This window comes from Siphateles boraxobius, unplaced genomic scaffold (genome assembly GCF_051911475.1).
Source record: "Siphateles boraxobius isolate OS27281-9 unplaced genomic scaffold, OSU_SipBor_1 55, whole genome shotgun sequence".
In the NCBI taxonomy this organism is placed as follows: domain Eukaryota; kingdom Metazoa; phylum Chordata; class Actinopteri; order Cypriniformes; family Leuciscidae; genus Siphateles; species Siphateles boraxobius.
The window spans coordinates 6,511,674-6,538,308 of NW_027509181.1; the positions used below are offsets into that span (position 1 = coordinate 6,511,674).

The 26,635-nt window shown below is 39.6% G+C and overlaps 1 protein-coding gene and 1 long non-coding RNA gene across 2 annotated transcripts; one reads left to right on the top strand and one right to left on the bottom strand.

Moving 5' to 3' along the window:
* Positions 1-7,428: 7,428 nt before the first annotated feature.
* Positions 7,429-16,870, bottom strand: lrrc3ca (leucine rich repeat containing 3Ca). The gene is made up of 2 exons (XM_077205980.1): positions 16,752-16,870; positions 7,429-8,466 (listed from the first exon to the last, which is right to left on the bottom strand). Exon 2 carries the CDS (start codon positions 8,440-8,442, stop codon positions 7,570-7,572), a length of 873 nt encoding a protein of 290 aa, XP_077062095.1. The 5' UTR covers positions 8,443-8,466; positions 16,752-16,870; the 3' UTR covers positions 7,429-7,569.
* A 7,523-nt stretch (positions 16,871-24,393) lies between these two features.
* Positions 24,394-25,703, top strand: LOC143714569 (uncharacterized). The gene is made up of 3 exons (XR_013195544.1): positions 24,394-24,516; positions 24,831-24,933; positions 25,621-25,703. It is a non-coding gene; the product is annotated as an uncharacterized LOC143714569 (long non-coding RNA).
* Positions 25,704-26,635: the final 932 nt, after the last annotated feature.

The window sequence follows — 26,635 nt, forward strand, 5'->3', positions numbered from 1 at the left end:
GACAACAACTTTTTGAGGTGGAGGAGACAGCCCTCAGTCCAACCCATTAACAGGAAAGAAGCACTGAAGTGATCGAACACCTTCGGTATCTCCTCATGGAGAAACGACGCAATTCAACGAATAGGTTCCACTTCTAAGGGGGAGCGTGCCTCACTTCGAGAGGGTGCTCTCACAGAATTGATGGTCTCTACGGCATAAAAATTATTGCGGTAATAACCAGAGGCTCCGCGTCCCGTTCTTTATAGGGAATATACTCAGAGGAAGGAGTCAGGCTGTCGAGAGGAGAGGTCTGGTTGGGCAAATAAGGGGCAACCTGCTAGCAAGACCTGCTTCATCTCCTCCCTGACTTTAGCACAGTTGTGGGCAAGAAGGCTCACTGGGGAATACATTTCTGCAAGGGGCCCCTGGGGCCAGAGTTTTTTCTGTGTCGAGGGATGTCCACTCAGACAGGAGAAAAGAACAACTGGCGGAGGGACGAGTTTGGAGGGGCAACATATGTAACTGCGCGGCCCCGAAGTGGTCCCAAACAGATGGACTGCCTGGGGATGGAGACTCCACTCTCCCTGGGCCTTAGGCTGTCAAAGGGCTTGTCAGCGGTGTCTCAAAGCGAGATGAACTGCAAGCAACTCGAGGCAATGGATGCCAAAGCAGTCAGAGGGCCGGCCAGACCTCCGTTACTGCATGCCCTTTGTCCGTGGCCCCTCAGCCGGTATTGATGGACACTCGTTCTAGGGACCGTTGGCCCGGAGAAACAAAAGGTCTGTTACGGACTGAGGGTTTGGCTCTCAGGTCGAACGCTGCAGACCAATCTTGGGAACGAAGCATTTAGAAATGCATCTCTGTGTAACAAATTGAACAGAGGCTTTCGAAAAAGGGCGAACAAGACGGGGCTGAGGGGTGCAAGGCTTTACAAGGTCGCACATTGCCAGACTTGCTCTCTTGGGACCCAGGACTCCATCATGAAACACACGGGTGGAATGACATCTTGAAAAAGACGCAAATGCCCCTGTGTTGCTCTTTCAGGAAATAGGACCCAAGTGAAGCACTCACTTTTCCGCCCTCTAACCAGCCGTCAACAAACACAAACATTTAGAAATTTGTTGTTTTGTTAAAACAGCAGTTGAGACCTCAAATCTCGCGATCACCGCTGCACTCATGCATTGGGAGTGTGCTGTGCTGAAACCACCAGCACTGGGAGAGTCTTCCAGAAGAACACCGACACATTCACTCATAGTAAACAACAGCACTCTTCAGAGACATCAAACGATCGGCTCCGAAGCGAAAGGCAACTAGTGCGTGCATCCATTTCCGTATTTATAACTGCGCCGCGGGCGTGGAGTGTGTGATGAAAATCAAGCACGCCAATTCCATTGGCTCGTTTCAATAGTACTCGAAGATGACTGGCTCCCTGGTGTGATCCCAATCAGGTGACACGTTGAGTATGTCGAACGTGAGCGACTGAAAGGGAACCGCTTTTCACTTCACAATCCCCCATGTTACAGAAGTTCAGTTGGTTGCAGACAGCAGTTCATGTTGACCTTAAGATTTCCTCCAATTATTTTCTGTATTTAACCACTAACAGCTAACAGCTCTGATTGAAGCACAAATGTTTAGATCTCTCATTCTTCTGCCAGTATGTTACATGGGACTTAAGCTATTTTAGGCTCTGTAACTAGACCAGGTCATGTTTTTCATAAATGCCTTTTCACAACATCCAAAGCTGCCATTAGATTCCTCAAGGTTCCGTGGGCAACAGTCCAGGGCAGTGAGATCTACTTTACAGCAACCCAGGAAGGAAACCATGTCTAGAAGGAGGCCTCTAACCTCTAAGGCCTCTGGTCTTCACACTTGATTGGCATGTCAGAATATTGCATGTATTAAAAATAGCTTTAATTGCACCTTTAAACCGGTGTTTGGGGAGTAAATTAGTGTCTGCCAAGGCTCTTCTGGGACCTGCAAATATATAACAAATGTTAGTTATGCTGTAGTGTAGACATTACGAGACAACCATCATTAATAATCTGTTGGTCTTATTTTTTATTTGTCATGTCATTTTGTATCTTGTACATCACCAGATAAGCTAGGCTACTAGTGAGGAAAAAACGATATTAACTACAACTCTAACTACAACAATACGAATAATATTACCTACATTTAAGTCAAATAAAGAGCTGCATTTGACAATTCAATGCTTTATAAAACAGCATATTAGAAAACAACCGCCTCCACTTACCTCAAGAGAATAATGGGGGAACTTCAGTTCTGCTCCTGTGAAGTCGACCTCGCAGCCAATCAGCAGCGAGCTTTGATTGTACAACCAATAAAATCACACCTTGTAGTGATGGATCGGTCATGAAAGATACGTTCATTGTGAAAAATCTTTAATATGACTCGGGAATACCCATAGACATAATATATCTATATGATGTCTATGGGTAGGGCTGGGCGATATGGCAAAAAAATCATATCTCAGTGTTTTTTGGTTAAATGGCGATATACGATATATTTCTCGGTACTTTCTACGTTTTTCTATTTGGATAAAACTTTTCAGAGTGTGCCGCAAGGTCATGTGACAAAAACCAACCGGTCAGCTAAGCTTCGCCCTTTCCGTAACAACTTCGAAAGCTCTGCCGAACAACTGATCATAGCTGTACAGTGCGGTTTTTATTTCTCATCTCCATAAATATAGCCTACTAAACCCTAGATTCAGGCCCACCTCGACTTAATCCAAGCCCACCCATCTGTCACGTTCTGCATCCACCACTGCTGTCCTGTAGGTGAAATGGACATATTTGTTTGATTTTTCTAACATTTACAAGCGCTTCATGAGGCACACACGCACATGCACACACACAAACTCAGCAGGGCTGAGTTGAGTGGGTGACGGAGGGGGGTGACTCTGGGACGCAAGAATCACTGTCTTCATGTTTTTTATCATTTACGCCCGTGTTATGGAAATCATTATGAACAGCAGCTACGCTAATTATTTTCCCTTTTTGCTTTTCTGCTGTTATCTCGGGACGCTAGTCCCGAGAAAAACGGTGTACGTCAGCTCCAGTTTGTATCCAGCCTCTCACGGAGACTTCAGATGCCCCAATCACAAAGCCTGTGAAGAGACGACTCAACACCGGCGATATGGACCCTCTATGGTGGACGGCACTGATCCTCAACAACTCGTCTCAACACCGGCGTGATTACTTGGACTTCCAAAAGATGGAAATGGATAAATATTCTAAATGTTCCGATCCAATCTGAATTGTAATGATGCCCGAATCATGAATCATGCACTGTTCCTTCGTTGGCCACAGGAGAACTGGCCCTCCGACTGAGTCTGGTTTCTCCCAAGGTTTTTTTCTCCATTCTGTCACCTGATGGAGTTTTGGTTCCTTGCCACTGTTGCCTTGGCTTTTGGCTTGCTTAGTTGGGGACATTTAATATTCAATAATATTATTGATCTGCCTTACTTAAGGTGGATGTTGACGCAATTTTCTTTTAGAAACAAACTTTGTTATATTATTTTCATGTTATCACTGTGAAGCTGCTTTGATACAATCTGTATTGTAAAAAGCGCTATATAAATAAAGGTGACTTGACTTGACTTGACATTTGCACACACACGCAAGGTCTCTCGCTCTCTCCCTCTCTGCCGAGCGCGCGCAACACGGTTTGGAGCTCACAAACTCGAGATTCCGGGAGATTTAAACTAATTTGAGTGCATTATGATTATATCTCTAAGGAGTTAACAAAGTGAAGTGAGTGAATTCGGACGCTGAGGTATACATTGTGCGCCGGAGTGCTGGAGCTGTCGCAGAAAAGGTTTCGTCACGCGTAGTGATTAAACTACTTTTATCTTACATGTTACTTACTTTATAAAATAATATTAATAACAACCATAATGTCTTTATTTTGTAATTATATATTGATATTATGTGTATAATCATTAAATATGATAAAAAAAAATGCAGACAAAAATAAACACACATTAATAATGGTAAATTATTTTATGTATTTATTATTTTTAGTAAAGTGTTGTTTTTTGTTAGAAACTCACGGTCACAGATGACATGGTCGTTGAGTGACCATTAGGATTTCATTTTACAGATGATTAACGAATATTTTTAATCACCCAAATGCATCTATATAATATTGTCTCTATATTTTAGTGTTTTATTCAAGTAATGATTAATAATGCGAGGGTTGCTTGGGTGTTCTAGGTGGTTGCTATGGTGTTGCTTGGCGGTTGCTAGGGTATTCTGGATGGTTGCCAGGGCGTTGCTAGGGGATTACTAGGGTGTTCTGGGTGGTTGCTATGGTATTGCTAGGTGGTTGCTATGGTATTTTGGGTGGTTGCTATGGCGTTGCTAGGTGGTTGCTAGGGTATTTTGGGTGGTTGCCAGGGCGTTGCTAGGCAGTTACTAGGGTGTTCTGGGTGGTTGCTATGTGGTTTCATGGGTTTGTGGCAAGTTAGTTCACTTGTTGAAATTATAATGCTGAAACTTTGAAAATGTGCCGGTATTTGGGACATGTGGTAACATGTTTTCCACGTGTGCTCCACGTTATCCATGGAAACATTTTCCACATGTGTTCACATGGTATATCCTGTGGTACCATGTTTTCTACATGTGCTTCACATGTTATCACATATTACAACATGTGGAAACATTTTCCACATGTTACCACATGTAACAAATATGTGGTAACATGTTTGTTACATGTGATCACATGTCACCACATGTGATCACGTGGAGAACATGGGCAAATCATGTGGTTTCTCTGTAAGTGTGTTGTTATTTCTTTGTATTTTTTTATTTTTTATTTTTTAAAGCTAAAAGTGCACAATCCATGTTTAAATTAAAAATAAAGTAGTTTTATAAATGAAAATAAGGTTTACCTCTCAGAGTTTACCTTAATTTTCAGCATGAAATTTCTTGTTAGGATCAATGGATTGAATACACCCTGATATCACTGAGACCAAAAAACAATGCCATGTTGGCACTACAGATAACACTTTCAAGCAAACAGGAAAAATCAAATACCTTTACTTATTCATTTTGCCACATAAGTCATCCTTTTCTGTTGCTTGCACTGAAACAAAAGATCCAACATATGCATGACCAAATCATTTATTTCACTAACACTTTACAATAAGGTTCTATATAGTAAGCAGTTAGCTAATGTTAACAAATGAAACGTTATTGTAAAGTGTTACCATTAGTGAGCTGCCTTGTTATCTACTGTCTACATAGCCCAATGCCAGCACAATTGCAACTTTCTTGTCATGATTACATATGACACCTTAAAATGTCTTGGTAGGCAGCTTTTGGACTTTTCTGAGTAATTTCATGACACACACCACACTGCCTTTTGTAAAGGATTAAAGGAAAAGTTCACCTCAAAATGAAAATTTCCTGATAATTTACTCACCCCAATGCCATACAAGATGTTCATGTCTTTTTTTTTTTCAGTGGAAAAGAAATAAATTTTTTTGAGGAAAACATTTCAGGATTTTTCTCCACACAATGGACTTTACTGGTCAACAACGTGTTGAAGTCCAAATCAATGCAGTTTAAAAGGGCTCAAAGTGCTTTCAAAGATCTCTGCACGATTCCAGCTGAGGAATAGTGTCTTATCTAGCGAAACGATCGGTCATTTTCTAAAAAAAATTAAAATTGCTATACTTTTTAACCACAATTGTTCGTCTTGTGATGGTCTGCGACACGCTCGGCATTACGTCATCACATTGGAAAGGATAAAAGTGGAAGTACCGCCCCATTGTTTTAAACATCCAGGATACGCACACGAAAGGACCATTTTGAACAATAAACTGACACAAAGACATAAATATGTCATTCAACATACAGTAAAATTTGAACGATCCTCCTTCTCCACACTTTTAAAAAAATGGGGCGGTACTTCCACTTGACCTTTCCAACGTGATGACGTAATGCCGAGTGCGTCGCAGACCAGCACAAGACGAACAGTTGTGGTTAAAAAGTATATCAAATGGCCGATCGTTTCGCTAGATAAGACACTATTCCTCAGCTGGGATCGTGAGAACTCCACTAACAGCTAACTGCTCTGATTGAAACACAAATGTTTAGGTCTCTCATTCTTCTGCCAGTATGTTATATTGTGGCCGATCGTTTCGCTAGATAAGACACTATTCCTCAGCTGGGATCGTGCAGAGACCTTTGAAGCACTTTAAAACCCTTTGATACTGCATTGATTTGTACTTCAACATGTTGGTGACCAGTAAAGTCCATTGTGTGGAGAAAAATCCTGAAATGTTTTCCTCAAAAAAAATTATTTCTTTTCCAATGAGGAAAGAAAGACATGATCATCTTGGATGGCATTGGGGTGAGTAAATTGTCAGGAAATTTTCATTTTGAGGTGAACTAATCCTTTAAGAAAATGCTATTTTCTTAATTTATGGGTATGACTTGTAGCTTTGAAGACATTCAATCATGCAGGCAGAACATTCAGGCTGATTTTAACTTATGGTTTATCTTGGCAGACTTTCTGAATTATTCTTGCTGGCACTCCACATAAGAAACTGAACAATCACACAGTAGTGGATGTGACATACCAAGGATCCACTCTAACAGTGCAAACACACTATGTGGTTGTCTACATTGTCTCATTATCTTTAAGCATAGAAGTTTTGAAACATTTTAAATATTTTTTTTTAGAAAAAATGCCTCAGGGTGTTTTCCCTTGAAATGACTTTAACAGTGATTTATCTTACAGTTACTGATCATGAAAATAACAAGCCAACCTGTTTATTTCTTTTAAGTCACAACGTCATTAACGCCTGAGGATCCATGAAGAAAATAGCTCTTCTGTGCTTCCCTAAAAACCTAACAACTGAGTATCAAAGCAATCGACAGTGATTTTTACTTTTGCACAGTTTGTATACTGTTTACTGAGACACCTGAAGAATCATTGATGCATGCAAAAATTTGTTGCTCTGTAAAATCTTGATGTTGCCTGCAGGGACAACAAAAGTACTTTTGTAAATACCCAGTGGGATGAGTGCTTTACGCTCCGTGCGTTGCCTGTCAAATGGAGATCTGACTGAAAAAAAGCCACTGAATAAAAAAGAAAAAAAAAGAAAACGCCTCCTTTAAAAGCGTGCAGAGTAGAAAAACCTCTTAGTCAAGATGAGCCTCAAGTTCGGCCATTTCTGAATCAATTATTCATCTGAATTGGATTAGATGGCCTCTGTGATTTCCCTTCTTCTGTCTCTAGCCATCTATGTCCATCTGCATGTCTGTGGATGGTTTTAGTCTCAGCATGATATGTTTCACATTTCCCTATTGTGGACATTGCAATCCACTGGCCAAGAAGCATCCTATGGCATAAGTTCTTTCTGGTTCTTTGGGAGGGTACAGATCAATCCTGAATGGTTGCTTGTGGTGTGGTATATGATTCAAGGGGGTTTTGTTTTTCCAAGGGTTTAATAAATTTTAAACTTTAAGTATAAGACAGGTAGCCCATTGCCCAGTGTGTCCATTGCCTTTTGGCAGCCTGAGAAGCTTCCTCCACATGTCATGAGCACTTGGCCTTGTGCTATACCACAGTGCTGATGGTGGAAGACTCCTCAGACTTGCCCTGCCTGCTGGGCAGAGACTTGAGATACTCCAGGTGGCGCCTGGCATCTTCCTGATTGTGTCTCACATAGTAGACCAGATAGGAGATGACCATGGTGAACCATCCAAACATGGTCACCAACATGGCCACATCTGTGGTCTTTTTGAGCACCACACACAGGTCCAGGTCTTTGGCCAGCAGGAAAGGCACACCTTGGGCTCCAAAATCTTCAAGTTCAGATGTCTGACAGATAATGCCAGTCAAAGACATATGCTCTAGGTCTAGCCGTCGAAGGGCTCTCTGCAGCCTGCAGTCACAGTGCCAGGGGTTTCCAGTGAGGTTAGATCTTGCTGTAACGCCTTCAAAGGCATCTGGGTCCAACATCGTGAGCTGGTTAGACGAGAGATCAAGAAATTGCAGAGAGTCTTTCAAGCCTCTAAAGGCTCCAGGTTCAAGCAAAGCCAGTTCATTATGGGAAAGATCTAGTTCAGCTAGCAGTGGAAGGTCATGAAAAGCATTGGCAGGGATGCTGGTCAGGAGGTTGTAGTCTAGGTAGAGGCGTCGTGTGTCATTGGGAATGTCCTGAGGGATCTCAGTAAGATGCAGGTTGCTGCAGCGCATGGTCTTGCCGCCAAATGAGTCCTCGCTGTCTGAACAGTAGCAACGTTTGGAGCAGGAAGTTGCAACGTGGTGGAAACACAGTGTCATCAGCACCAAGCAGTGAACAAGCAACCACATGACCACAGAGTGCCGAAGCAGCCAACCTGATGGTAGCAGCATTGTGGGACGGCGGGCATAATCCCTTTGGAGTATCACCTGTGCTGAGAATATCCAGGAGGCTGTACCCAACATCAAAATCCCCAACAGCTTGCAAGCCTAGAAAATTGAAGAATACCATAACCAGTTAATAGAGAACATGTATTTATTTAATGTTTCAGACTTCGGAATATGTATAGATCAGAATGGGTTTTCTTGGAATGCCATTGTGCTTCATGTGTCCAATGATTTTGTAGTATGAGAATGTTAAGACTCTGTTGACTGATTAAAGGGGTCATATAATGCCATTTTTGTACAAGTTAATATGAATCTTTAGGGTCTAAATGAAAACTTTGTAATATGCTTTTCGTAAAAATTCTTATTAGTATTGTAAGAAAACACTAATTTTACCTGGTCAAAAACAGCTCTGTTTTCAGCAGGCCGTTTCAGTGCATATGCCTTTAAATGATAATGAGCTTGCTCACAAGTGTTGCCTTGACAACAGTTGAGGGTATATTTTGGAACAAGAATGGCAGCGGGAGTCTCCGAGGATACATCCGTGCAACCATATCAATTTAAACCGGTGTCGGACCCGGTGTTCTGACGATTTGTGCTGCCTTGTCGAAAAATGCTATTTCTATTGTTTCCTAAACTCCTAAAATTCATGTTCCTAAATTCTCTATTGAGTCAGCACATGCGCATAACTGGTAAGTAGCACATCTCGAGGGATAGCATGAATCGTCAGAACACTAGACAAGATGACGGCCCCGAAAAAGTTCGACAATTAAGGCTCGAACAGGACTTTTCTGAATGGTTGGTTAACGTAATGTCACTTTGATCTATTTTTCTATACTGGCAGGGTAACATTAGAGTAGTGAGATACAGACGCTATGTGCTTACTGATGTAACGTTACAGGTTGGTTCGTTGACAGATTGATGTTGAAACTTTTTTTTTGTAAATGTAGGCTTGTCATAATAATGTATATTATGAATTATATTGAGAACGTCGTAACGTTACATAGAAAACATGCCGTAATATACCCTGAGTGTAAACATTAGCCGCATTCATCCTGAAGCGTGCAAGCGATTTGTAAAGATTAATATTTAAAGGTTAATAAAATGTTACACTCACTTCTTCTGGAGGTGCAGCAGGAACATGAATAGTAGGTACCGATTCTGTTTTCAGGACCAGCTTCTTAGCAAATCCAGATTTACACTGACTCTCATTTATAAAGCAGTCTGGAGAGAAATGATTAGCGCAAACATAAAAGCATTCATGTAGATCGTTGGGAATATACCCTTCAAAAATAAAACTCAGCCACTGCGTCTTCAGCGGTTCAAATTTAGGAACACCAAAATGACTGCTGTGTTCCTTATTACAGCCAAGAACAGAACACCACAATCGCTTAGACGCCATTCTGCTCCAGTGTATCAACAATGGCGGACTACGATGACAGCTCGAGCTCGCTCAGGGCGGGTCTGTGTTGAAACGCTGCTGTCAATTATCAATCGTGGGAGGGGCGTCCAATTTAGAGTCGTCACAAAATCGAACGGCTCAATTTGAGGCAGGGGAAAACATATAAGGAGATTAAAACAAAAACACTGGATGGATTTTTATCACTATATGATGGTTGTGTGCAGGCACTGCCAACACACATTTCAGTACAATCAACTTGTAAAAGTGCATGTATGACCCCTTTAAAACATTTGGTCTAAAATGATTAATCTAACTGAAACAAATGATCCCTAAACCCTTTCAGAGCAAATGCATAAATATAGATATATATTTCAAACATTGTCAAAAGAATGAATAATGCAGAGATTATATTTTGTTCTATATTGCCCAGTGCTATTTAATACCATGGTATCACAAATACCCATTAATGCAGCCATGCTATTGTTTAACTGCATGTACAATCTATTATTAAATCTAATTTTCTTTTTCTTGTCATCTATTGCAGAAATGCCTCACCAGTCTCTTATGATTTAAGAATTTGTACTTTGGCCGTAATTAACACATTATAGCCTACCTTCGAATGTATGTGTAGAATAACAGACAGATGGTTCACAAACCCACACAACCCAGATGTAATTAACAGATTAAAAAGCAGATTGATGCCTTAACCTTTAAATCTTAATTTACTCATAGTAAATGGTTTGCTTATTGCTCAAAGCAATTGCTCAATGCTTTTAGCTATTATTTTTTACCCACGGCTTTATAATCGTTTAGCTACACACCCTAAATAAGGCTCAAACAATCAGAAATCCTTCAAAGAATATGCACTCATGTTGAAAAGGGAAAAAGCGGCACTTCCTCAAAAGTGTTGGTTGATTGAATTCCCTGCTATGGTCAGCTATGCTGGCCTAATTCACAGTTCTGCCACAGGCATTAATTTAGTCCAGGACTGACAAAAGGCATGTGAAAAAGATGTTTCGGGTCTAGAAACTTCAAATAGGTAGAACAGTTACATAAAGTCTGCCCTTTTCTTTATTTTTTAAAAATCTAATATGAATCGCAAAGCAGAGTTACCAAGAAATTTGCCTTATAGATTTTTGAGCCTATTTACACTTTGCTGTCTCCTTGGGGTCCATCTGCTCTTAGCCACATAAGCGAAATGGTGTTCACATTTTTATTCTAATGCCCTGTGAGAAAATTTCTGTTGAATGTGCAATTAGTGTTTCAGTTGTCACATCTCTCATGATTGCTCCATCATACATGGATTGCAGGGATTCCCTTTGCTCACATAAAGCATTTGAAGTGACCAAATGTAAATACCTTTTATGAGTTTTCTTTTGTTAAGGAACAAGAACTGTTATATATTATATTCAATTAACTAGACAGAGAGGCCTAGCTACATAAAGAGTTTTAGAGAGGCAGATACTTGCCATTTCCTTCTCTGGCATTGTGACAAGACAGCTTATTTAGCTTGTCTCAGAGTCTGATGGAAATCATACAGAATCATACATACAATCATACAAAAACCAGCATTTAGCTGTGAGAGTGGATAGCCATGATTTCAGAATGGGTAAATTTTTTTATTCATCTGAAGTTCTCATGGGGTTCACCTGAGAAATATTTATGACATTTCTTATTAATAAACAGTACTAAAACAATGCATCTAGTACCTCTACAAACATTGTCTAGTCTGGTCAGATTGGACTTGTTTGCTGGTTTAAGATGGGTTTTAAGAACTTGTCAATTTGGCCAGACTAGACCATCAGCTAGACCAGCCAGTTGCATAACAATAGCACTTATGTGCCTTAAGTACTAATATGACCAACTAACAGTTAGTCAAGAGGCAATCAGACATACTTTTTTGGTATCAACTTAAACCAATCTACTTTTTTTGGTAAGTGACTTGAACATTTTATGAACAGTCTTAAAGCAAAAAAAATTTGATGAATAACTTGTAAGACTAGTCTTAGCAGTTTATGCAACCAGCTACAGAAAACCAGCTTTGCCCTGCTTGATGCTGTTAGCTGTTTTACCCTCAACCTTTATCCATAACCCTGTCATCCAAAGACATGTTAGCAAACACATACTATTGGAAAACCGAAATGTGCAAAGTGACTGACAGATAGAGAAAATGTATTTCCCAAAGTATTTTGACTGAAGCTTTCAGCACATTTTATATTTATTAACTCCTTTAAAATGTAAAAGCAAGTCTCTTCTCTACCAAAAATCCAATTGAAAAGGCAGTTTTTATGGATATCCGAACTTGGATGATACACTTAAATATTCAGTGTTTTTTGTTTTCAGTTAAAGTTTGACAGACATTTGAACATATCAGACTTGCAAAGTACAATATGCTTTATCCTGAGCCAAAGTTATATCTGTGTTTCATAAACTCCCCAAACAAACCTTAATTTGAATACTTATATTTAACTTCTTTAGTTTTGCCACAAACACTGGTTGTCCTAAATATTGCAGATGGAAAAGACAACAGCCCAAATGATGTACAGTACAAGAGAGAGCGGGCAAGAAACACTGCCTGCTATTCGAACTGTGGTTGCCATTTTGGATATTTAATCCCACCAGTGTTGTGGTCAGTAATCCATAATAATAGTTTCACTTAAGATGCAGCTAATTTTTTCTAAAGTGCAAGTAACGATGAACAACAACTTGCCTTGTAATTCACACTTTTTGATTTATTTTGTCCATCCTTCTAAAAATAGCTTTCCACCTTAGCTCATTAATATATCAGCACCATATAAGAAGCGGCTATCCTCTTACAAATCTTCAAGGCAACATGCTCTAGAAGCCAGAAGCCTAGGTTGGCTTAAATAACATCCAACCTTAACTATTGTAAGAAAATTTTTTTATAAATCCAAAGCCACCAGTATAAAAAAAAAAAAAAAAAAAAATCACCGGTTCTCTATTTATGTATTACAGCTATTATACTCCCCCCAAAGGGCCAACAGGGTTCTGTCATGACATTTTCACATGTGGTAGTGTGGGCCGGACACATAAGGAGAGACAGACAGACCGACAGTGAAATATGAGGACAAAAAATACCTAAAACAGATATTTGGAGAGAAGTATAGCTGAGAGAGCCAGACAAAAATCAATGAAAGCTCAATAGCAGCTGAATGGACAGACGAGACCAAAGTGTAGATGTTTGACTATAATGCACAGCGACAAGTTAGGTGAAAACTAAACACAGCATATCAACACAAACACCTCATACCAACTTTCCATCCCGCTGATGGAGGGGTTGATGATTTTTGGCTTGTTTTGCAGCCACAGAACCTGGGCACCTTGCAGTTGTGCATAAAAAAATACCTGCACACTTCAATGAACTGGAGCAGCGTTGTAAAGAAGAGCGGGCCAAAATTCTTCCAGAACGATGCGAGATACTGATACTGTCATATAGAAAATGATTCCTTCAACTTATTGTTGCTAAACAAGCGACTGAATCATAGGGTGTACTTAGTTTGTCACCCATGGCTTTTCTGTTTTGTATTATAAATAATGACACAGTCTAATATGTCATTTGTTTTTGTTCATCTGAGGTTGTATTTACCTAATTTTAAGACCTGTTAACGTAAAACCATTCTGATCAAAAACCATAAAGTTCTAAAGGGTGTCCTTTCTTTTTTAAATGACTGTATTTTATTTGCACACATGACATTTAGCACTCATACTCAAAACACCCATAGTTGTTGCGTGATTATCAAAGAAACTAGAATTTTGTTTGCATGTCCTCAACCCAAGCGCATGCTTGACACTTCACCAATGGTAACCAAAAAACTCCCCAACAAAACAGAAACTATTTAAATACCAACATAATAGAACAGTAAATATTTTCTCATCATGCTAAAAAAAATGCAGAAAATAAAACTTTATTTCAACATTTACTCTTCCTATTCAGCTCCGTGCAAACCATGAGCGGAAGAGGAAATCCTGTTCCCAGTTTCTATAATGCTACTTTAACACAAATAAAATAATTCCTATATTCTCAACTCGAATGGATTAAGTAATCTGAATGGATAATTCATTTGTGGGATTCATTTGTTTTCTTTAAGTAAATTGTCAGTAAATTTTTTTTTTTGGAGTGCACTTTTAATTCTCGATTTTAAATAACAAATCCAGAAAGAATAAAAGTCACTGGGTTTTGTAGTTGACAAATGGCAGAGGACCCGCCACTGTCCACTTACACAGATTAAAAATGAAATCGATCTCTAAGTACCTCTTAGTATCACATAACGAGTGGGAGTCTCCTAAAGGAGGGACTGTTGAAGGGAGGGGGAAATAAGACGTTCTCCAAAAGCAGCTGAAATGCCAGCCAAATACTGAAGGCTGAGAAAGAGAGAGAGAAAGAGAAAGAGAGAAAAGAGGGCATTACTTTAGCTTTCATGATTCATTGACCAAAGTCTTCCCCTGACAAAAAAACAAAATAAAACAAAGACAGTTATTTACCCAGGTTTAAAGAGAAACTGATTTTAGTCCCATAAAGTTTTCTTTCTTAAAGTGGGGAAGGTTGACCTTAGGAAAAATGAGCAAAGTGGTGGAGGAGAGGTTAGATAAGAGTCACAAACAACCCCAAGCTGTACCGTTCATGAATACACAACAGGGTTCTGTCATGACATTTTCGCAAGTGATAGTGTGGGCCGGTCACATAAGGAGAGACAGACAGACAGTGAAAGATGAGGACAACAAATACCTTAAACAGAGATTTGGAGAGAAGTATAGCGGAGAGCCAGAAAAAAAATCAAAGAAAGCTCAATAGCAGCTGAATGGACAACGAAGGACAGAGTAAAGCTTGAAACAATACATGAGAGGGAAGCATGCAGGGGGTGAGGAGAAACCACACAGGATGTTTACATGATTCAACAGAGAGAACAAGAGAGGAAACAAGAGAATCTGAGGAGCAAGTCTTCCATTACAGAAAAGAAGAAAGATGAGAAGGACGAAAAATGAGGTTAAAAGGTTCAGTACAGAACATTCTGGGGGAGAAAACTGATGTGACCCTGACCCTGCAATAACAGGCCAACAAATATGTTTAGATTGGAGTAGGAAAGTAAATAAGTAATGTAAATAGTGATATTAATGAACATAATGGATGAGAGTTGCAAATTACAGACATTTGATTACTATTTCTGCCTCATCCCTACCCCATTATTTCATGTATGTGTTTTGGATGCTTGCTGGCTGTATGGAATGCTGGTTAGCCCACCACACTTCTTAACTAACTTATCTAGCATTATGTCCTTTTTAAAAACATGACTATGCTGGTCCATCAGTCAGACCCGCACCAAATCGCCACTTAGCAGTACAAATCAACTCGTAGAAGTATGGAAATTCATGTGATTTTTAGTCATGTACACAGATATTTTTGTCTTCATCAATTCATAACTTCTTCTATGACTTGTCAATGATTTTCATAGGATTTCTCCGGACTCTCAAACAGGTAAATATTGAAGAGAATGAAAAATAAAGGTTGGTGGATAGAATCTTTGACAGAGCTGAACTGAACTTTTTTGAAGTGTACTGAATGGCGTGTCATTAGATAGAACTTGACTTAGGTGACAACTGGCGTGATATTGCCACTTAGTCATTTTCTTAAGCAATTATTCTTGTTGCTCTTTCTGAATGTAAGCATTATGAGACAAGACAGCCTGGTAGATGACTGACTCTAGAGAGCTCTAAAATGAGTTGAAGTTAAAATAAATCAGTTCAACTTTGATGGCCATTCAGATGTGTCAATGTATTCGGACTAAATAAAATGAAATGGACTTTCTCCAGCTTCAGAGTGATTAGTCACATTCAAATTATGGCTCAAGTATTAGGCTTTAAATCTTCAAAAACCAACTGCTCATAAGCAAAGATGGCAGCAATTTTGGGGGGTCCGGTGCCAATTTAGCAACCATCACTGAGATGCATGTTAATATGTATCTACAGGTTTTATGAATGAATGAATTTCAATAATTGTTAAAAAAAAACACATTTCAGAATTTAAAATCATGTCGCCTCTTCAAGTTAAATGTAAATTTAGCTAGTCTTCAGCAGAACACTGTAAATCCATTTTACCTGGTAATATTCAAGTCTAACTTTATTTAACATGACTAAATGACAAAATTGCACATTTTCTGTTTTATACAGTACACAGTATAGTGAAAAGGTAAAATATGTGTGTGAGGGAACAGAGATTGGTGGTAAAAAACAAACAAACAAAAAACAACTATATTATAATAGCTGTTTGATGTACACCAAACAGCATATTGGTTGTTATAATAAATTACGCGTGTGGCAGCTCATCATTTGGTTTAGTTTATGTCTTATGAAACCAACGAAAGCTGACCATAAGAGACAGTTCTTAGTCTACAAACTATTGTGCATCCTTGTCTCTAGTCTTCTTTAATAATTCATTTTAAACAATGTCTGACTGCTCCTGAATGCTGGAGTGTGAGGTAGTTTACATGGAGCCCTGGATGCCAACCTGAACTTTTTTTTAGTTTTTTTAATCAATAATCTACATAAATTTGACCTATCAATAATCACAAAGCCTTGACACACAAACTCTTTCCAAAGGTCTAAAGGTCAACTGACAAATTAAGTGATATTAAGTGACATCAGTGAACCATTAAACACATTATTAAAAACACATTTTGTTCCCATTAATTATTAAGACAACTGCAGAGTAATATTTTTCGCTTGTGAGATCTAAATGACTTTGTAATACGTTTTATTCAAGTTAAAATATTAGTTAAAATTACTACATAGTTGTTCTTCATTCACTTGCATGTGAAGGAAAAAATGGCATTACAAATAAAACCAATAGTTTACGCTATTATTATGAACCTTTACAGCTGCCAGGTCTACTGCATATTTTCACGTTTAATCGCGTTGGCATGCAATAGCGAGCGTTCACTGTGCTTCTCATTCAAACATAAGACTGACTTACATTTTTCCTCTCTGTCTTTTAAAATGTTCTCTGCTTTTCTCGGCATTTGTCATTTGCGCAAATATTCCGTCTAGTTTAGTGCTGGAGATCCGCGCAGCGCGAGCCGTGGACGCGTCTGGACGCCGAGAGTAAGTGTATGTGAGTGTGAGAGAGAGAGAGAGAGAGAGAGAGAGAGAGAGAGAGAGAGAGAGAGAGAGAGAGAGAGATCAGTTTCCACGCAACCAGCCGCGCAGCATCAGACTACAAGAAATTTAACCAAATAACTATTTCCAGTTATGATAAGAAATTCCATTAGCTTGCGTTTAGGATTTTTAAGCATATTGCTGTTGTTTGATTGTGAATCTCTTTTTTTGTCATCTAAAGAAAAACACGTTATAGATTCTAAAGTGAAGACGATTTATAGAGTGCAAATGGAACTACAAACACCTTGCGCTGATTTTTTTTAAACCGGTGGTGCCTGTCCAGTCACATTTAAAGGTTAATTTGTGTAAAGTTCACTGCCTCCCTCCATGCTGAAACATGACTTTCATATTTACTTTAGCTATGACCACATGCTGGCTTGACAGATCTTTTAAAACTAACGTATCAATTGGGCTTTGTATCTAAAGCCAAAGGCTATTTTTCTACTTCAGTTCCTGGGGGTCAGTATTTACTCCCCCTCATGTTGTTCCAACCCCGTAAGACCTTTAGAGTTTAAGAACCTTGCCGTATTTTTGTGTAATTAATTAAGAGAAAGTACAACCTGTATCCCTGCCTGTCCTCCTACTCCCATCTCCATCGCTGGTCATGGCCAGTCCCCTGGATCCATTGGCACCACTGGTGTGGTTCAGCTCCTCGGCTCTGCCTCCGCTGCTAACTCTGTGCTGCTCATCAGTTCCTGGGGGTCAGTATTTACTCACCCTCATGTTGTTCCAACCCCGTAAGACCTTTAGAGTTTAAGAACCTTGCCGTATTTTTGTGTAATTTGCGAACTGATCTATAAATGAACATGCATCTAAGGACAATGTATGTGATAATTTACTGTCTTGTGTAGTGTCTTTTAATACTATTATTATTATTATTATTATTATTATTTTGTGTATATATATATATATATATATATATATATATATATATATATATATATATATATATATACATATACTGTGTATTTTATAATAGAACCAGGGGTCAGTGTACCCTCACCTATACCATGTTTGGTCATTATAAATTGGTACTTTGAAGATTGAAATGATAGTGTATATGTCGATACCTGCGCAACATATTCGTTTTACAAGAATCTTTCATAGTTTCTTCATCAGAAACCAATCCAGCTGCACATGCAAATGAACACGCTTGAAACAAAAGATCCAAAAATCAAATTCTCCCGCTTGGAATTTCCACCTTTCTTATTGGTCAAGCCAACCCTGCGAGGTGGGACCTTTCTGAGGTTTTAAATTGCATATACACAAGCCCATCCCTCTCTTGGCCTTCTCGGTACGTTCGGGGTGCTGTGCTGTTCTGCGTGGCCTCAGCAGGCCCCAGGGCAACAGGCCTTGACTCACAACCAGCAAGATCTACAAGTATTTGGATGTTTATATAGACAGCTCACTTACCTGGAAAACTCACATGGAATGGGTTTGCACCCGGCTGCACCAGAGACTGTACTTCTTACGTAGATTACGTTTTAATGGGGTTAATAAGAAAATCATGATGTTGTTTTACAAAGCTGTTTTAGAAAGTATTGTTAAGTATGGTGTTACAGTATGGTTTGGGAACCTAACTACACAGCTTAAATCTAAATTAGCACACCTGGTGTTGACAGCATTAAAAACTGTTGGACATGAGGAATATTTGAATCTTCAAAATTTATATGAGAATCGCATTCTGAATCAGGTACAGAAAATCGTGGGGGACCAAACTCATTTTTTGTATTCACAGTATGAAATGCTCCCCTCCGGTAGAAGATATAGAGTCCCATTGTGCAAACTAAATCGGTATAAGAATTCATTTGTGCCTGTATCTGTACGAATGCTGAACAGTGGGGAAAGTTACTTTTAAAAGTAATGCATTACAATATTAACCTGGCCCTAGCCAGATGAATTTCGCTCCGCCTAGCTTCACTCATCCATCTGGAACCGATCCATTGAAATGGCACTTCAGAAGGCTGGGCCTTATCAAAAATCCTTGCATATGATTGGATAAGCCACTTGTCTGTCATCTTTATCGACGTGCTATTTCAACCACTCACACCGAAGCCAACCCGTGACGCTGATGAGTTCATTATTTTCCATAATGTAATGATAAAAATTAAACTTTCATATATTTTAGATTCATTGCACACCAACTGAAATATTTCAGGTCTTTTATTGTTTTAATACGGATGATTTTGGCATACAGCTCATGAAAACCCAAAATTCCTATCTTCATCTCCATAAAGCTTTTCAGCAGATGGAAGCATGAAGTGCTCCAAAATCTCCTGATAGCTAGCTGCATTGACCCTGCCCTTGATAAAACACAGTGGACCAACACCAGCAGCTGACATGGCACCCCAGACCATCACTGACTGTGGGTACTTGACACTGGACTTCAGGCATTTTGGCATTTCCTTCTCCCCAGTCTTCCTCCAGACTCTGGCACCTTGATTTCTGAATGAAATTGCAAAATTTGCTTTCATCTGAAAAAAGTACTTTGGACAACTGAGCAACAGTCCAGTGCTGCTTCTCTGTAGCCCAGGTCAGGCGCTTCTGCCGCTGTTTCTGGTTCAAAAGTGGCTTGACCTGGGGAATGCGGCACCTGTAGCCCATTTCCTGCACACGCCTGTGCACGGTGGCTCTGGATGTTTCTACTCCAGACTCAGTCCACTGCTTCCGCAGGTCCCCCAAGGTCTGGAATCGGTCCTTCTCCACAATCTTCCTCAGGGTCCGGTCACCTCTTCTCGTTGTGCAGCGTTTTTTGCCACACTTTTTCCTTCCCACAGACTTCCCACTGAGGTGACTTGATACAGCACTCTGGGAACAGCCTATTTGTTCAGAAATTTCTTTCTGTGTCTTACCCTCTTGCTTGAGGGTGTCAATGATGGCCTTCTGGACAGCACTCAGGTCGGCAGTCTTACCCATGATTGCGGTTTTGAGTAATGAAACAGGCTGGGAGTTTTTAAAAGCCTCAGGAATCTTTTGCAGGTGTTTAGAGTTAATTAGTTGATTCAGATGATTAGGTTAATAGCTCGTTTAGAGACCCTTTTCATGATATGCTAATTTTTTGAGATAGGAATTTTGGGTTTTCATGAGCTGTATGCCAAAATCATCAGTATTAAAACAATAAAAGACCTGAAATATTTCAGTTGGTGTGCAATGAATCTAAAATATATAAAAGTTTTTTATTACATTATGTTACAATATAATACAATATTTTTATTAATATATAAAATTTGTATCATTACATTATGGAAAATAATGAACTTTAGCACAATATGCAAATTTTTTGAGAAGGACCTGTATATGCAGCAACATGTAGTCCACAACAAATTTCCTTTCGAGGACAATAAAGTATACTACTACTACTACTACTAGTAACCATGCAAGTTCATCATATCTTTTTCATCCAACAGAGAAGAAAAAGATTGCAACATCAACGTTTGACACTCACGGAACCATCAAGACCCTTTTTTTGGAACAAGAAATGCTTTCACTGCAAAGGCCATGCAAGTATACATTTAATGAGGTGCTCTTAAAATAATAAGCTGATGGTTCTTTTCATGTTCATTGAATCTTTTCAGGAACTTCATTTCATTTTCGGTTTCAAAAATATACAAACCAAATTCTGGAAAAGTTGGGGTGTTTTTTTAAATAAAATGAAAACTAAAAGACTTTCAAATCACATGAGCCAATATTTTATTCACAATAGAACATAGATAACATGAATGTTTAAACTGAGAAATTGTACAATTTTATGCACAAAATGAGCTCATTTCAAATTTGATTCCTGCTACAGGTCTCAAAATAGTTGGGACGGAGGCATGTTTGCCATAGTGTAGCATCTCCTCTTCTTTTCAAAACAGTTTGAAAGCGTCTGGGCATCGAGGTTATGAGTTGCTGGAGTTTTGGTGTTGGTCCCATTCTTGCCTTATATACTGTAGGTTTCCCGCTGCTGAAGTGTTTGTGGTCGTCTTTTACGTATTTTTCGTTTAATGATGCGCCAAATGTTCTCTATAGGCGATCTGGACTGCAGGCAGGACAATTAAACACCCGGACTCTTCTACAAGGAAGCCATGCTGTTGAAATAGCTGCAATATGTGGTTTTGCATTGTCCTGCTGAAATACACGTCATCTGGAGTGGAGTTGCTCTAAAACCTTTATATACCTTTCAGCATTCATAGAGCCTTCCAAAACATACAAGCTGCCCATACTGTATACACTTATGCAACCCCATACCATCAGAGATGCTGGCTTTTGAACTGAACACTGATAACACGCTGGAAGGTCTGCCTCCTCTTTAGCCCGGAGGACACGGCGTCCGTGATTTCCAACAAGAATGTCAAATTTGGACTCGTCTGACCACAGAACACTATTCCACTTTAAAATAGTCAATTTTAAATGAGCCTTGGCCCACAGCACAAGACGGTGCTTCTGGACCATGTTCACATATGGTTTCCTTTTTGCATGACAGAGCTTTAGTTGGCATCTGCAGATGGCACAGGCGATTGGGTTCACCGACAGTGGTTTCTGGAAGTATTCCTGGGCCCATTTAGTAATGTCATTGACACAATCATGCCGAAGAGTGATGCAGTGTCGTTTTAGGGCTAATCATGTTACAGACCTGATATCAATGACTAGATATTCTCCCAGCTGAATCTTAAACTTTTTGGTAAATGTGCCAGAGTTAGCTTAAAGGCTGTTTTATTTTTATCTGTAGTCTCTGGCTACATGTTAATTTCAATTAATTGAAAATTTATTATAGTTTAAATTTATATTTAATGCATTTAGCTGACCTTCAGAGAACTTTTTTTCTGACTCACCAAAGAAGGATGTAAGTACATCTTTACAAGCAATTTCATAATTACTTCTATTGTTTTTGAAAAATGGTTAAAATTTACTGCCAAATGTACTGAGAAGCATTTATGGTAAACTAAAATATAGTTGACCCCCTTCCCTGGGGGGACCCAGGGGGTATGGACAAATGAGGCGAGAGAAAAGGAGACGGAAGCATGAGGAGCGACAGAGATGAGAGAGGAGAGAGGGAAGAGAGAAAAATAAATAAGTAAATAATCTTGGTCTGGTTCCCACAACGCACTGCCATCTGATCCTCCACCAGCTGGGTGATCTTCTCCGTGGTGCCTGGCGGTGGGGCTGGATAGCCCTCGGTGGACGGTTCGACACCCCTCTGCCGCCTGGTGGAAGGCAACGGCTCCTCCAGGTTCGGGCAGATGGCAGGAGTCCCCCTTTCCCTGCTGCTCCCCATCAAGGGGGATGGCAGCAGGCTCCGGCCCATGGCGAACGGCGCCAACTCCTCCGCTCCCTCAAGGACGGCAGCCACCCCTCCAGCACCCAGGCGGCCCGCACCGGGAATTCCCCACATCGGCAAGGGCTCTCTGACAGCGCGTTCCTCCTTCTTCCCAGGTTTCAGCACCAGTGTAAAATACAGTTGGTACTCAACCAAAATAATACTTTTACCGTCGCCGTTCCGCGGCGGTAAATTGCGGGTGTGTATATGCTGCCTTTTACCCCTAAGAGGCGCTACAATCACAGACTTTGAAAAGTATCAGTTTATCCTCTCTATTGCGTAATCTGCCGCCACGCCGCAGCTCATTCAGAGTGGTTGAAAGCTGGTAGCAGATGAATTCAAGTGAAACATTGTAGTTAAACAAATTCATAATCACAATACTATAATTACTTAAATTAAATTGAATAAATTGAATAAATAATGAAAACATTTCCACATAAAACATTTGCAATATAAACATATTAGGCTACATCAATGAGGCTTACGAGCATAAAAGACGTTATCTTAACAGTGTTTAGATGGTAGCTCTGTGGTCAACACAATAACATGAGCCTCACAGAGCTTCAAGTGATCCGAGATCGAATCTCATTGTAGACCAATGCTGACATCATTTATGTTTTACCGTTCTTGATGCTTAAATAGGTAACCGTTTACTAACGAGTTTATTAACTGTTTATTTATTTAAATTCAAGCGTTTTTTTAAACTATCAATGACACATTACAACATAAATCTTTCTACATTCCAGTAGAGCCGCTGCACAGACGTGAGGTGTATATTTTAGGACATCCTCAGACCTTAGACATATGAAGACAAGGCATCATTGCCTCATACTAAAAGGCTTCAGTCATTGGTCAAAATGGCATCGCGTCTCAGACTGAAAAGCTGTAGGTCTCAGGAAAAACAATGTCAGGTGTCTGGTCTCATACAATTAGGCATCACACGAAACAGCTCCAGACAAAAAGGCATCAGACATAAAGGCATCAGACAAAACAGCCTCAGACATAAAGACATCGGACGAAGCGGCATCAGACGAAACGGCATCAGACATAAAGGCTTCGGACAAAATGGTATCAGACGAAACAGCCTCAGACAAAAAGGCATCAGACTAAAAGGCATCAGCTATAAGGCATTGTGTGAAATGGACTCAGGTGGAGTTTAGATGTTCGCCCCATGTGGCGTCACATGTACGCGGTTCAGATCAGATACAACAACAGCTGATGGAGGCGGTAACCCGTCATGATGTATTTATATAATTGCTCTCATCAAATGTTACACTAATTACGTTGTATACAGAAGAGAACATGCACTTTATTTGCACATTTAAAAAGTTAGATAACATATTTCAACTAGCTATCTTGTATGTTGGCCAACTATCGATAGTTTTCACAATCGTGAAGTTAAAGCATTCTTTCAAACAATTAGACTGCTTGATAGGAGGTTTGCAGTCACGTGATTGTGATGACGCACGAAATTCAGATGGAGGGCAAGAAGTGAAGAGCGGAATGAACGAGATGGAGGAAAGTCTGTACTGTACTACTTTAGACGCTAATAGAAGAGAAAGATATAAACAAAAAATCGAAACATATGTTGTACGTGATCCTTTCTTTACGAAGAGGAGCGTTTTTTCAACTGAATCGAAAGATTTGCCTGCCATCGAGGCGGTAGATATCAGCGACTACCTTGTCCTACAGACATCCTTCTACTCAAGACAACAAATGAAAGCATACAAAAGTATGGAGGCATACAACTTTTTTGTAAGTGGTTGGGTCCACGATCTCGGTACTAAGATGCTCCACAATGACTGTCGTTTGGTTTTCGCCCGGGTGAGTGACATTTCTTTTTTGTCCTGTGGATTAATCCGTAACGTTAACCTTAACAATTCAACGCTGCGGTGCTTCTCGACGTTACTTTTATGGTTGTTTACTTTACTTTATTATGTTAACCACTCTCAAAGGCGGAGAAGTCATTACAGCTCTTTGCAATTGCATGGCAGGGTTAGTTATTTTCGCCTGTATTTTGTATAACTGTTAGCTGTTAGTGTTGCTTGTTCTATTTGTTTTAAACATATCGCCAGTGCACACCCATAGATTAACCATGCAAAATACAATGTTCAATTTGTGGTTAATTAAGAAATGTCTATTCTATTAGTTTCTCAGATTGTCAGAGTCCTGTTCTCATGTAGGGGCAGTTCTTTTTTCTATTGAAGCTGGTGTTAAGATGCGAGATACAGCCTCCTGCACAACGGAAAAGTGCAAATGGCTGATGCCATCACATGTAAAAAAGGTATTCAAAATGTACCGTACATAAAAAATTTTTTGTTTTGTACCCTACTTTACTAAGGGAAATTACAGCGGCTGTCAATTCCTAAAACACGCTTGTGCAGGTAACACAGGGAAAGTGTGACCTAAAACTGCAACCACAATTCATATGGTTTGTCTTAGACTAATACAAACAACACAAATTGTAGTTGCAATGTCATATCTTAATATTCCATATTATAGACCCCAGAAGTCTGTGTTAAGAATTGGCAGTTATTTTTTATCATTTCCAGCAATAGGGAAGTACTTAATGTTTTTCATGCTTTTCAATTTTTCCAGATTCCTGCTGCTCCTGTAGCTCTTATAGACTTCTCCTCAGCAAAATCCAAAAAAACAAAAACTGGATGATGCCATCGTTGGGAAATCAACTGAACAACCTAAGGTTGTGAACCCAGTTCAATGTCCAAGGGTGAAGAAAGGGTCAGAAACGTATGCTAGGTGTTTTGAGTCCTTAAGCAGAAACTGTCCAAGGAGTGCTGCACTGATGGCTAGGGAGAATTACCATAAATAATTTGTCCCCAAATCTTGTTTGCTGCCTAAAACTGTTCTTGAATACAGATCACCAGAGACTCTGCAGCTACCCCCCAAAGAACTTGGAAACTATTCCAGGATTTTCAGCTAGAAGAGCTAACCCCCTCTCTGGTCCAGGCTGTAGAGATGGCAACTCAAAGCCAGGGTGCATCCAGGATCTGGTTTCGACAAAGAGCTGGACGCAAAACTGCCTCTAAGCTGAAACAAGTTCTTAAAACTAACCTTCTGAATCCATCCAAGAGCTTGATTAGTGCCATATTCTACCCAGAGGCAAACACAGGGATTGAATTAGGATAAGACGGAGGTGAGATTTTGGGTAAGACTACCACAAGGGTAAACATAAGGCGTAGGCTTGTTAGGCAAGGGTTAGGCAGGAGTAGGGTTAAGTATAGGGATTAGGCTAGTGGTACATCTATAAACCACTGAATTGTAATAATGTTGCCTAAAATACTGACCCACTCCAAAGTTTTCTGATTCAACAATCAACACTAAATTACCATTTCATTTTTGGCTGATTGTTTTTTGGTACTATTTACAGGTACGGATGTAAACATGAGGCACAAGCCAGAGGAGAGTATGAGAGGCTGATGGGTCTGGAGCACGAGGGCTTCTACTGCATGGGCTTCGACTGATGGGACTGTCACATGTGACTGTCATGGAACTGGGATTTGTGAGATAAAGGTAATATGGCGATTCATTAAAAACGTGCTAAAAAGATGTTTGACATGTAAAATCATAATTTCACTTAACTATTGTCACAGCCTGGCTCAACACTAAGTGACAAGATCTGAAAACCACACAGTCTGCAAATAATATTAAATGTTTTAATTAGTGAAATAAGCAAAAATATAACTTTTTTACATTTTGTTTTCATTGTGAATTTTAGTGCCCACACTGCAAGGAAAATGAAGAAAAATCTACGCCTGTGTGCTGGAGACAAGGGATTCAGCCTCATTAAAGATGGGGATGATGTTACACTGGACAGGAGCCATGCTTACTACTTCCAAGTCCAGGCACAGCTTCACATTGTGGATGCTGAGTATTGTGCCTTTGTGAAGTGTTAGGACAGCAAGTTACAAAATAACACAGCTCTGGTCCTTCATTCAGTCTTTTTGGCAATGAAAAACACTGATTAGCATGAATGAATATTTTTTGACAATCAGATGTTTATTAACAATTATTATTAACAATGAAAAGATTAAATTATACAATGAAAGGTATTACTGGTGTATTATTTACAAGACCTAAAAAAGTGTACACTTTGTAAAATTTATAAAATTTCATTAAAATCTGAACTTTGAAGTTCTGTTATAGTTTGGTATCTTTCTTTTTTCTCCCTCCTCTGGCCACACACACACACACACACACACACACACACACACACACACACACACACACACACTCTCTCTCTCTCGCTCTCTCCATTACACACACACATAATCACACGCACCTTCAATCACTCTCAGCTGATCCTAGTTTCTACCAGCAATCGGGCTAATTCCCCCACACCGGTTCTCTTTTCCCTTCTGATTATGTTTGCTACTTCTAGCTTT